Source organism: Triturus cristatus, chromosome 2_2, assembly GCF_964204655.1.
Source record: "Triturus cristatus chromosome 2_2, aTriCri1.1, whole genome shotgun sequence".
Taxonomy (NCBI): domain Eukaryota; kingdom Metazoa; phylum Chordata; class Amphibia; order Caudata; family Salamandridae; genus Triturus; species Triturus cristatus.
In genome coordinates this window covers 872,326,386-872,339,473 of record NC_140582.1, presented here as the reverse complement: position 1 = coordinate 872,339,473, position 13,088 = coordinate 872,326,386, and the positions used below count along the sequence as shown (strand labels likewise).

At 49.0% G+C, this 13,088-nt stretch overlaps 1 protein-coding gene across 1 annotated transcript in view; it reads left to right on the top strand.

Moving 5' to 3' along the window:
- The first annotated feature begins 926 nt into the window (after positions 1 to 926).
- The window catches only part of DTHD1 (death domain containing 1), a 350,756-nt gene continuing 338,594 nt past the window's right edge, over positions 927 to 13,088 (top strand). The window contains exon 1 of the mRNA XM_085643317.1: positions 927 to 1,317. Within this exon, the coding sequence (XP_085499443.1) occupies positions 1,050 to 1,317 (268 nt within the window). The 5' untranslated portion in view covers positions 927 to 1,049. The remainder of the gene's footprint in view (positions 1,318 to 13,088) is intronic.

Sequence of the window (13,088 nt, the reverse complement as noted above, 5' to 3'; positions counted from 1 at the left end):
ATTGAGGAAGGGAAAGATAGGGATCAAAGGAAAAAACAAGGGGGTGGCAAATGGTGTGCACTTTGATGTCCTCAGTGGCCACGCGGCTCACTGAGGACATCAAAGCAAGTGATCAGTGTTTTTCAGGCTGCCAAATGGTGCATGCGCCCAGGGCACATGCACTGTATTTGGAGGCCTGAAAAGCCACTGTTTGCACTTCCAAAACTCCCTTACTATAAGTCTCGCCAGAGCAGCGCTAAAGCGCTGTCTCAGCCGAGACCTAAAAACTATGCTGACGCCTATGTTAACAATGTCCTATATCTTCTGATGCCTGTGCGTCAGTACCCACTTCCTGTTTCTGTTCTGAGCTCGAGACTCGAGACTGAGAGACGCCAGGTCGAGTTTGACAGATTCTCCTGACTGATAAAAGAAGTACACGCAGCTCCCAAACCTGACTCTCACTAGCACCAGACCAAGTACAACCGCACAGTAATATCATCGTTGATAAAACAAGATTGCAGGTAGTGTTTGAATGTAAAGTACTGACGCTTTCACTCATTGGCCCCGTAAATATAGGTTATGCAGTTACGCACCAACAACAGACTTCAGTTTAGATCTAAACGTGTGAGCACAGCACCGCCGTCGAACAATGTACCTTCACTGTATTTTTTCAGTCTTTAAACAAGCAACAATATCCGCATTCTATTCCCTACGCACATACCTCCCACCACGAACTGCGATGTCACAGGCAAAGATGCTCTGTGCAATTAACAGGTCTTGTCAGCAAGATTGGATTCCTGTAAAGTACATATTACCTCAGTGGCTTCCCCGCTCTTTAGTTCCTTCTGGCCAAGCCACTCCTTGTTGCCCTAGCAACGCATCACTCTCACTAGCAACCCCAATAGTCGCAGCGAGGCAGGTATTTTATTATACTTGTTAACGTGGAAACAAAAGTTTGACGAGGCCTATCCGGGGCCCACTGTGCTTGCTTCGGTCCACGTCTGAGGTGGAAAACACTTGACTGAGAGGGTCGTTTGGTACACAAACAGATATTTCTTTTTAAGGTCGCGATGGAAGCAGATTCAACGTACAGCACTGACAAACTCAACCAGGTCCTGGAACAGCTGTGGCAGAAAAACCAGGTGGTAAATGGGTATTTGGAGACTCCAGATCTTAGGAGCAAGGGGAAGGCTGAGGAATGCTTGCCCGCTCTTTTATCTCTCAGTCAAGAGCTTAGCACCGCTCTGCGACAGAAACTGAACTACGCCACGGACACACTGCAGACCAGCTGCCGGCTGCTGACAGCGCTCCGAGGCAAGAACCTCGGTCCACCGAAAGGCAAGTACGACAATTCGAATGGCAAATACAATCTTTCGGTTCGCAGTGCTTTTTCATTCATTCAAATTCTTTAATGCTTTGCGCATGCGTTTGATGCTATTTAACATTTGTCTAATGTTTTAAAAGCACGATTTGTCTAAACAGCGCTGGGGGCTGCCACGATTGCTTTGCATTCCGATGTTATCACAGCAACGATAGAGGTTTTAAACGTTGAAAAGGGTTTTATGGTTTGCGAATATATTATATGATTGTACGGTAGCTGTGGAAGCTTTGTGTTTTCTGTTTTGTCTAAAACCTTTGTACTTCTTTGGGAGGATTGAACCAGCCAACCCATTAAATAATAGAGGCCGATGACGTCCCCGGGCACTTCAGTATGCTCAACAAAGGGACATTTCAATAATAATGAATGTGCCTCCAGCAATGAAGCCGAACCAGTTGTTATCGCTTGTAGGCCTGAATGAGAGGGAAACACACACTCGCTCCCTCGTATTACAAGAGACGCTTGTGAAGGGGCAGTTCTCCTCACATGAGCGTCACCTGATGCTCCTTGATAACTGACAAATACATTTTTATCAACATGTATGCCCGGGGACAGACTTAAGGCGCACTGGTCTTGTGTGACCGTTTGCACAAAAAAGACAGTACCAGGAACAGATTCATTCATGCTATCATCAAAGGTGGTAGGGCTCACATTTTCTAAAGGTTCTTTAATTCTTCAGTCAAAGTTTTCAGAGAACTAACAAGGTATAGCACATCAGTATATGCCAGGAATGTTGAAAAAGCATGTGAAGTCTGTTGTGTTGTGCACAGCCCTCAGCTTGTACTTCATTGTTAGACCTGGCACCTTGGCGTGGGTCTCCCTTCCATTTTGTTGCCTCATGTGTTTTTGCTGGTGATAGATGCTTTGGGCACTGTGCCACTGCTGTCCAGTGCCACAGTGCAGGTGCTCCCTATTGTAAATTGATGTATGAATTAGTGATTCCATGATTGGTTGGTTTGGTTTACCTGTCAGACCCTAGTACAGTGTACCAGGAGTGCCCAGGTCTGGTAATCCAAATGCTGCTGGTGGGCTTGCAGCATTGGTTGTGCCACCCACAGAAACAGCCTGTAAAAGTGAGTCTAAGACCTGCCATTGCAGAGCCTGCGTGCAGACTGTTACTGTCATGCTGACTGGGCAAGCGCACCCACTTGCCAGTCCCTAAACCTTCCCTTTTCTTCATATCAGACACCCCTATGGTAGGCCCAAGGGCAGGGTGCATTGTAAGTATAAGGTAGGACATGCCCTGGTGTGTGTGGCATGTTCTAATAGTGAATTACAGCCATTTTCGTTTTTCACTATTGCAAGGCTACCTGTTCTGCATAGGTCAGAATGGGCAGTTTGATTATTACATCCTATAATCCTAACTGACTCAGTGAACATGATAGAAATTCGAATTTAGTATGCCTGAACTCAGAATGATCAAATACATCTTTTAGTGAAGTTGGTTTTAATATTCCGTGTTTGAAAATACCACTTTTAGAAAGTAGGTATTTTCTTGTCTAACCATCCAAACCTGCCTCTGCTAGGCTGTGTATTCCTTGTCTGGAGTTTGAGTGACAGGTGCTGGGGGATTCCAGGAGACAGGGTGAATCAGCCCAGTGGTGAATAGAGAGATCTGCATCTAGATGGGAGGGAGGAGTTGCACCTGGGACCTGAATAGGGCTGTGCCTTCCCGCCACAATGCTGGCTCCACCTCCTGTGGTGCATCTGATGTCTCTGCCCTGCTCTCTGAAAGGAAAGAAGGAGTCATGTAATCAAAGTGCTCCAGGACTGACCAGAACTGGTTTGGACTAGGCAAGGGCCTCCCAGCCTTCAGAGAACAAAGATAAACTTAGTATAAAAGAGGGGTCCCAAACCCCAGAGAATTAGATCACTTTTGTACAACAAGAAGAAACCTTTGCTGAGGAGACGAACCAGAAGAAACTGAGGAGAGACTATCCCTAAACTGAAGTGCTGCTTGGGGGATTGGCCTGCAGTGGTTGCCTGACTGCCAAAGAAAGGAGAAAGGGCTTTGTGTGCACTTTTATTTCAACTTGTAAAAGATCTCCAGGGGCTTGAGCGAAGAGCTTGCCTCCTTCTGAAGTCTCAGGGACAACAGACTTCAACCCCCAGCTCCCCAAGAGTTCTTTGGAAGTGCCTGCAGTTGTTTGGGCCTTCTGAGGGACTGCGTGTCGCAAGGAGCTGGAAGCGTCTCGCTACGAAGTAGAAGCGCGTCGCCGTTGCAGCCGCATGCACATTGCACCGCATCACGAGAAGCATCTCGCAACGAAGAAGAAGCGTGTTGCCGTTGCAGCCGCTGCCGTCGCATCACGGAACAAGGGTGTCGCCGCTGTAGCTGTCGCATTGCACCGCAGAAGCGCCTCGCATCCACGGAGAAGCGTGCCGCCGCCAGAGCCGCTGTCGTCGCATCACTGAACAAGGGTGTCGCCGCTGTACCCGTCGCATCGGGTCGTGACTTCTCGCAACATCGGAGAGGCATGCCACATCAAGAAGAAGACAACATCTTTATTTCTTTGCACCAAAATTTCATTGCATCACGGCGTTGCTCGCCGCATCGCCCCGGAAGCGCAGTAAGGAATCAACGCACCACCATCGTTGCAACACTTTCGTTGCCCTGTGTGTCGCATCCAAAGGTACATTGACTCAAAGTATCGCATTTAAAGATCTAAAAAGAACTAAGCCAATTCTACCATTTTAAAGTAACAGTATTGTGGATTTTTGTCGTTTATGGTCTTGTGATAAATCTATATAAAGAATACTTATTTTTGATATAAAACTTGTGTGGTGTCCATCTGTAGTGTTGTCACTTCATTAGTGTATGTGTTCACAAATGCTTTACACACTGCCTCTGAGCTAAGCCTGTCTGCTCGTGCCAAGCTACCAAGGGGGTGAGCAGGGGTTATTTTAGGAGTGTACCCTCTTACCCTGACTAGACGCAAGGGTTCCTATTTGTCACAGGTACCTACCTATGCCAACTAGAGACCCCCAAATCTAACATTGGTGGCAGCGGTGGGATTCTGGACTTGTATTTGGGAGTCATGTACAGTGATTGGTGAACACTACTAGTGAGTGCAGACCAAAACGCAACCACATACTTTTGGTATATTTCTTTTTGGGATTTTCTATTTTTGCCAAGTTTAACCATCATGGAGAGAGCAGAATCCATAGCCTCTGTTGATTTGGAGTGGGAAGAGGAGAAACTGGAATGCTACAAAGTAAAGCAGCTGAAGTAATTCTGCACGAAATTCGAAGTTTCCATTATTGGGCTCTCCAAGAAGGAAGAGTTCTACAAGGCGTTGAGGGCCTGGGTAGAAGCTAGGAATACCCCTGAGAATGAGGAAGTGGATGAGAATGCAGATAGGCAGCTGGATGGGCCATTGGGTCCAGGAGGAAGGGGAGCACCTTCCCCCGCAGGTAGCAGTGTTTCTGCCAAGAGTCTGTCTCCAGAGGAGCTGGAGGACAGAGAAAGATGCAGGAGGCATGAGATGGAGCTGGCCAAGCTGAAGTTGGGTGGGCAACTGGAGTTAGAAAATAGGAAATTGGCCCTGGAGGAAAATAAACTGCAGTTAGATCATTAGAAAAGTTTGAGGGAGTTGGAATTGAAAGCCAGGAGCTTAGAGATTGCTCCCTCTGGTGGCAGCACACCATCATTGCCTTTTGAATCAAGAGTGTATATTCCCAACGATGTGGTGAAATATTTTTTTAAGAATGATGATATTGGGCAGTGGTTCAAGGCCTATGAGGTAGCCATGTCTTCCCACCGGGACCCTGAGAAGGATTGGGGAGCAGGGTTGTGGGGGCGGTTCCTTAGAGAGGGGCGGGACACACTGTTAGACTTGCCTTCTGAAGTCTATAATTCCTATCCCCACATGAAAGATGCATTAAAATCCAGGTATGGTTTAACTCCTGAATTGTACAGACAGAGGTTCAGTGGTTGCAAGAAGATAGAGAACAGCACCTGGGTGGAATATGTCACTTTTTTCTGCAGAGCATTGGATGGTTGTGTGAAGGGTAGCAAAGTTGATGATTTTCAGGGGCTCCTTGATTTGATTGCATGGGAGCACTTGTCCAGTAATTGTTTTCCAGAGCTACGCCAGCACCTGATTGATAGTAGGCTGACTAATCCTAGGAAGCTTGCTGAAGAGGCGGACCGCTGGGTCAGCACCAGGGTCCACAAGGGTCACATGGGAGATTCAGCCAAGAGTGGGCAGAGTCCCCAGCAGAAGAGTGGGGAGGACAAGGGTAAACAGAGGGAGTTCCAGAGAAGGCCCCAAAGTAATCCCCAAGGGAACCAAGGGAAAGGTTCCCAGCCTCCCCAACAGAAACCGCCAGGGGCCCCAACAGGTCCACCTGTTCAAGGGGGACCCCTGAGATGCTACAAATGTGGGGACCTGGGTCATAAAGCGAATGATCCCCGGTGCCGCCAGATTGTGAAGACAGCACCCCCTGGTGCAGCCCCCTAGCAGATGGCTACTGTAGCCCTGGGTGAGGAGATGGGTGCCCACGGTGGGTGGGGGCTAGCAAAGATGTCCCTTGTCTCTTTAGGAGACTGTGAGGTGGTCCAGAGGACCCAACTGCCTGATAACACTAAGAAATACAGGCAGTGGGTGACCATCAATTGCCATAGGGTGGAGACTCTTTGAGATACAGGAGCCAGTGTGACAGCTGTCAAGTGTCACCTGGTTTCTCAAGAGCAGGTTTTCCCCAATGCATTCTATCCAGTTATTGCCGCTGACAACACGGACACAGAGAGCCACTGCAAGGTGGTTCAGGTTCCCTTTGAGTGGGGGGGGTCTCTGGTACTCTTCAGCTAGCTGTGAGGCCAGCCATGCCTGTTGACTGTGTGTTAGGGAACGATCTGGAGAGCTCACCTTGGGCGAAGGTGAAGCGGAGTGCTCATTCAGAAATGTTGGGTCTGCCTGACTGGGCGTGTGTCACCACACAGTCCATGGCAGCCAGTAGGGGTTCTCAAGAGGACCTGGAGCCTGAGAGGGGGGCCCAGGTACCTTCCTTAGAGAGAGGAGGCAGGGGGCGTGGGAAACTGCCCCCCGAAGTTCCCACGGTCCAGGAGGGAGCAGACCCTGAGGGGGATGCTCTGGAGCCTACAGGGGAACAGGTAGCTGAACTGGGGGACCTACCTGAGCTGACCCATTCGCAGCAAGAAGGAGGACCCTCTAGGGAGGAGTTCTGTGAGGAGCAGAACAAGTGCCCTTCTCTCGTGGGTCTGCGGCAGCAGGCTGCAGACCAGGCAGCAGGTGATCAGTCTGGGTCACATTGGGTCTACTGGGAGAATGGTCTCCTGTATTCTGAGCCTAAGGTTGCTGAGCCTGAGTCAGCCCGTGTGCTTGTGGTACCCCAGCACTTCAGAGCCTTCCTACTGGGGCTGGCTCATGATGTGCCATTGGCAGGACATTTGGGGCAGGACAAGACCTTTGAGAGGCTTGTCACCCACTTTTATTGGCCCCGAATGCGCAGGAGTTCAGACACTCACTGCAGGATATGTCAGACTTGCCAGGCAAGTGGAAATAGTTGGAGGAAGTGCAAGGCTCCTCTCCAACCATTCCCTGTGGTCAGCACCCTATTGACATTGTGGGGCCACTGGACCCCAAGACAGCCATGGGCAAGAGGTTCATCCTGGTCTTGGTGGACCATGCCTCCCAGTACCTGGAAGCCATACCTCTGAGGACATTTACGGCACCTGGTGGTGGGACGAACACTGATGGGAATGTTATCCAGAGTGGGATTCCCTCGTGAGGTAGTGTCTGACCGAGATACTAACTTCATTTTCAAGTATATGAAGTCCCTGTGGCAGGACTGTGGGGTAACCTACAAGTTTACCATTCCTTACCACCCCCAAGGAAATGGGTTGGTTGCCAATCCCTGAAGGGCATGATTATGGGTCTTGAGGAACCTATGAGGCATAAGTGTGATGTCCTCTTACCATGCCTACTCTTTGCATACTGTGAGGTGCCACAGAAATCTCTAGGGTTCAGACCCTTTGAGCTTCTGTATGGACACCCAGTGCGAGGACCTCTGAGTTTGGTCAAAGAAGGCTGGGAGCAATCTCGCAGGAAACCTCCCCAGGACGTATATAGCTACATGCTGGCCTTTAGGAACCAAACCAGGCGTTTCAGGCAACTCGCTGAGGCATATCTGGAAGCCAGCCAGGAGGAGATGAAGCGGTGGTACGACTAGAATGCCACTCTGGTAGAGATTCAGTCTGGTCAGAAAGTGTGGGTCATGGCCCCAGTGGAGCACTGCGCACTCCAGGATAAGTGGACCGGACCATTTGAGATTGTGGAGTGCAAAAGTCAGGTTACCTACTTGGTAGACTTGCGGTCTCCTAGGAACCGCCTGAAGCCCCACTTGGAGAGGTCCCAAGTGGGAAAGCTCTTAGTGACAGATGGTGGAATGGAGGAGGAGACCGAGCCTCTTCCAGACCTCCTGTCGGCAACCGAGCAGGATGGGTCAGTGGATGGTGTCAACCTCTCTTCCACCCTGACCCCTGAGCAACAGAATGACTGCCGCCAGTTGTTGGGACAGTTTTATGATCTGTTCTCCCTGATTCCCGGTGTCACTGATTGGTGTGTCCATGATGTGGACACTGGGGATAGTACACCTGTGAGGCACAAAACCTACAGGGTGACTGACAGGGTGAGAGTTTGCATCAAGGAGAATGTCTCCAAGATGCTTGCGTTAGGGGTGATAGAGTCCTCAAACAGTCCTCGGGCCAGCCCAGTGGTCTTGGTCCCAAATGCTGCCGTACCGGGTGCCACACCAGAACTTCGGTTCTGTGTGGACTACCAAGGGCTCAATTCAGTCACCAGGACTGACGTGCACCCCATCCCCAGAGCTGATGAGCTCATAGATCGGCTAGGGGCTGCACGGTACCTCAGCACGTTTGACCTAACGTCTGGGTACTGGCAGATCGCCTTGACTGATGGGGCAAGAGAGAGGTTAGCATTCTCCACACCAGATGGCCAGATGGGCACTACCAGCTCCGGGTGATGCCCTTTGGGATGAAGAATGCCCCTGCCTCCTTTCAGAGGTTGGTTAACCAGGTGTTGGCTGGACTGGACGAGTTCAGTGCTGCCTACCTGGATGACATCGCAGTGTTCAGCGTCAGTTGGGAAGAACATCTGCGCCACCTCTGGGAAGTGTTGATGGCGCTGCGGAGGGCAGGCCTCACGATCAAGGCAAGTAAGTGCCAGATGGGGCAGCGATTCGTGGTGTACTTGGGACACCAGGTGGGGAGCGGCCAGGTGGCACCCCTACAGCCCAAGATTGAAACCATCCTGGCTTGGGAGCGGTTCAAAACCCAGATAGAGGTGAGAGCCTTTTTAGGACTCACGGGTTACTGCAGGAGGTTTGTCAAGGGGTATGGCAGCATTGTTGCACCCTTGACCGCGCTGGCTTCCAGTGATTTGGACTGACACCTGTCAGAAAGCTTTTGAGGCCCAAAAAACTGCTATGTGCACGGTACGGTGCCCGTGCTCTTGCCACCCAACTTCTCCAGAGAGTTCATAGTACAAACAGACGCTTCAGAGCATGGTGTGGGGTCTTTTTTGGTACAGATGAATGAGGAGGGCCTAGATCAACCCGTAGCCTTCATCAGTAGGAGGTTACTTCCACAGGAACAGAGGTGGAGTGCTATTGAGCGTGAGGCATTTGGTGTGGTCTGGGCACTGAAAAAGCTGAGACCATACATGTTTGGGACTCACTTCCGGGTTCAGACAGACCACAGGCCCCTCACATGGTTGATGCAGATGAGGGGTGAGAATCCAAAGCTGTTGAGGAGGTCCATTTCCCTACAGGATGGATTTCACGGTGGAACTCCGCCCTGGTACAGAACACGCCAATGCTGATGGTCTGTCCAGATTTTTCCGCCTTAGTGATGAGAACTCCTAGGAGGTAGGGTAGTTCTCCCTACATTTCAGCTGGAGGGGACACGTGTTAGACCTTGCACCTTGCTGTGGGTCTCACTTCCATTTTTCCTGTTGCCTTGTGTGTTTTTGCTGGTGTTAGATGCTTTGGGCACAGTGCCACTGCTGTCCAGTGCCACAGTGCAAGAGCTCCCTATTGTAAATTGATGTATGAATTAGTGATTCCATGATTGGTTGGTTTGGTTTACCTGTCAGACCCTAGTACAGTGCACCAGGAGTGCCCAGGTCTGGTATTCCAAATGCTGCTTGTGGGCTTGCAACACTGGTTGTGCCACCCACAGAAGCAGCCTGTAAAAGTGTGTCTAAGGCCTGCCATTGCAGAGCCTGCATGCAGTCTGGTACTGTCATGCTGACTGGGCAAGCGCACCCACTTGCCAGTCCCTAAACCTTCCCTTTTCTTCATATCAGACACCCCTATGGTAGGCCCAAGGGCAGGGTGCATTGTAAGTATAAGGTAGGACATGCCCTGGTGTGTGTGGCATGTTCTAATAGTGAATTACAGCCATTTTCGTTTTTCACTATTGCAAGGCTACCTGTTCTCCATAGGCCAGAATGGGCAGTTTGATTATTACATCCTATAATCCTAACTGACTCAGGGAACATGGTAGAAATTCGAATTTAGTATGCCTGAACTCAGAATGATAAAATACATCTTTTAGTGAAGTTGGTTTTAATATTCTGTGTTTGAAAATACCACTTTTAGAAAGTAGGTATTTTCTTGTTTAACCATCCAAACCTGCCTCTGCTAGGCTGTGTATTCCTTGCCTGGAGTTTGAGTGACAGGGGCTGGGGGATTCCAGGAGACAGGGTGAGTCAGCCCAGTGGTGAATAGAGAGATCTGCATCTAGATGGGAGGGAGGAGTTGCACCTGGGACCTGAATAGGGCTGTGCCTTCCCTCCACAATGCTGGCTCCACCTCCTGTGGTGTGTCTGATGTCTCTGCCCTGCTCTCTGAAAAGAAAGAAGGAGTCATGTAAACAAAGTGCTCCAGGACTGACCAGAAATGGTCTTCCTTAAGAGAACAAAGAGAAACTTAGTATAAAAGAGGGGTCCCAAACCCCAGAGAATTAGATCACTTTTTGACAACAAGAAGAAACCTTTGCTGAGGAGAGACTATCCCTAAGCTGGAGTGCTGCTTGGGGGATTGGCCTGCAGTGGTTGCCTGACTGCCAAAGAAAGGAGAAAGGACTTTGTGTGCACTTTTATTTCAACTTGTAAAAGATCTCCAAGGGCTTGAGAGAAGAGCTTGCCTCCTGCTGAAGTCTCAGGGACAACAGAACTCAACCCCCAGCTCCCCAAGAGTTCTTTGGAAGTGCCCGCAGTTGTTTGGGCCTTCTGAGGGACTGCATGTCGAAAGGAGCTGGAAACGTCTCGCTACCAAGAAGAAGCGTGTCGCTGCCGCAGCCACTGCCGTCGCATCGAGGATGTCGCCGCTGTAGCTGTCGCATTGCACCGCATCGCGAGAAGCGTCTCGCAATGAAGAAGAAGCGTGTCACAGCTGTCGCATCACGGAACAAGGGTGTCGCCGCTGTAGCTGTCGCATTGCACCGCAGAAGCGCCTCGCATCCACAGAGAAGCGGGCCGCCGTCGGAGCCACTGTCGTCGCATCACTGAACAAGGGTGTCGCCGCTGCAGCTGTCGCATTTTGAGGAAGCGTCTTGCATCGTCGAAGAAGAGTGTCGCTGCCAAAGCCGCTGTCGTCGCATCACGGAACAAGGGTGTCGCCGCTGCAGCTGACACATCGAGTCAAGACTTCTCGCAACAGCGGAGAGGCGTGCCGCCTCAAGAAGAAGAGGACATCTTTATTTCTTTGCACCAAAATTTCATCGCATCACGGCTTTGCTCGCCGCATCGCCCCGGAAGTGCAGTAAGGAATCAATGCATCACCATTGTTGCAACACTTTTGTTGCCCTGCGTGTTGCATCCAAAGGTACATTGACTCAAAGTATCGCATTTTAAGATCTAAAAAAAACTAAGCCAATTCTACCATTGTAAAGTAACAGCATTGTGGATTTTTGTCGTTTATGGTCTTGTGATAAATCTATATAAAGAATACTTATTTTTTATATAAAACTTGTGTGGTGTCCATCTGCAGTGTTGTCACTTGATTACTGTATGTGTTCACAAATGCTTTCCACACTGTCTCTGAGATAAGCCTGTCTGCTCGTGCCAAGCTACCAAGGGGGTGAGCAGGGGTTATTTTAGGAGTGTACCCCCTTACCCTGACTAGACGCAAGGGTCCCTATTTGTCACAGGTACCTACCTATGGCAACTAGCGACCCCAAACCTAACATTCATGTTTCAGTGTCAACAGTAGCTAGTTGCATTTTATACTAATTTTACACGGGGCAAATGGATCGGAATGACCTTTAAAACCATCCTTGAAAATACCACTTGTCTTGTTTTCTTGTAGTAAGGGAGATTTTACTACTTTTCGCCGACACAGAGCCAGCATTTGAAATAGGAGGGCATGCTTCCCTCTCATACATGGAACAGTTACAATGCAAACCGAACATTAAAAGCTTCCCCTGCAGATTGTGTGATAGTCTTAATGTGATGGTATCACTCAATAAATGTGGATTTATAAAGCGCAACTAATCACCCGATAGGGTATCTGGGCGCCTGCAGATCCCGGAGCCAGGTTTTTAAGGCCATTCAGAATCAATGGCGGCTCCTCCTCTAAGGTGGAGGAGCGTCGCCCCACTGCTTTTCAGCAGTACAAAAAAAAAAATGATCACAACACAATGTGAACTTAAGTGCACATGACAGTTTGTCCGGCCATCTTGCATGTTCTCCACCCGGGCTGTAATACACAGCCTGGGTGGAGAACATGCATAGGCTCCCACTGCCTGTCTGAGCGCCAAACCACAGCACTCAGACCAATCATGACACTGCTGTCATGGTGCCAGCAGCATCGTGATTGGCTTAGGGGAGCCTGTGTGTTTCATGACTCCGGAAGAAAAGCGAACGAGAGATGATGAAGGAGTAGAGTTGGCTGCCTTACAAAGGTAAGTATTCTTTATTTTTTTAACAGCCCCCCACCACCCATATTCAGTACCAGATGCCACTGTTTGGATTTCTGGAAGTGAAGTGATGGTCCGGAGTGACGTGGGGAGGCTGTTTATTTCCGTTTGAAAGGCATTCCACATGCGTGGAGATTGTTTCATAAATGTCAATCACAATGTTCTGCAAATCTGAGGGGAACACACGGTTGAATACTGATGGCTAGATAACTGGGGCAGTCAAGTCAATCACTTGGACATCAGATTTACATAGAATATCAACTCACCCTGGTAGTAATTTAAAAATACAAACAAATCATTTTTGGTCCTTTACTACCCTCATGCCATGTGTGTTACACACTGCAGTTTGCTGGTAACAGTGAGCTCAAGCTATAGCACAATTGAATAATCCCCTGTGTAAAACAGCATTCAAGAACTTGTTTGCAATACTCCATATTTTACATCAATCTGTAAATCATATTGTGAGAAATTGGGTTGTTGGTTGGGGGACTGAAACCCTACTCAAGCAACAGCCACAATCCTTAGCAAGGTGAACCACAAAAAATTAACCTGTGCTTAGCCCTCTGGTGGCCTGGCATAAAAGTAGTCAGGCTTATTTTAGAAGCAATGTGTAAAGCACTTAAACAGTAATAAAGGAAAAACAAAACACAAGAAAAATCCCACATTAATTTAGAAAAATAGAGTAAACGTCAATTAATTATTTGACCCAAAAATGGCAAATGTACAATTAGTAGAAAAGAAATTATTTTTTGGAAAGTTTAAAAT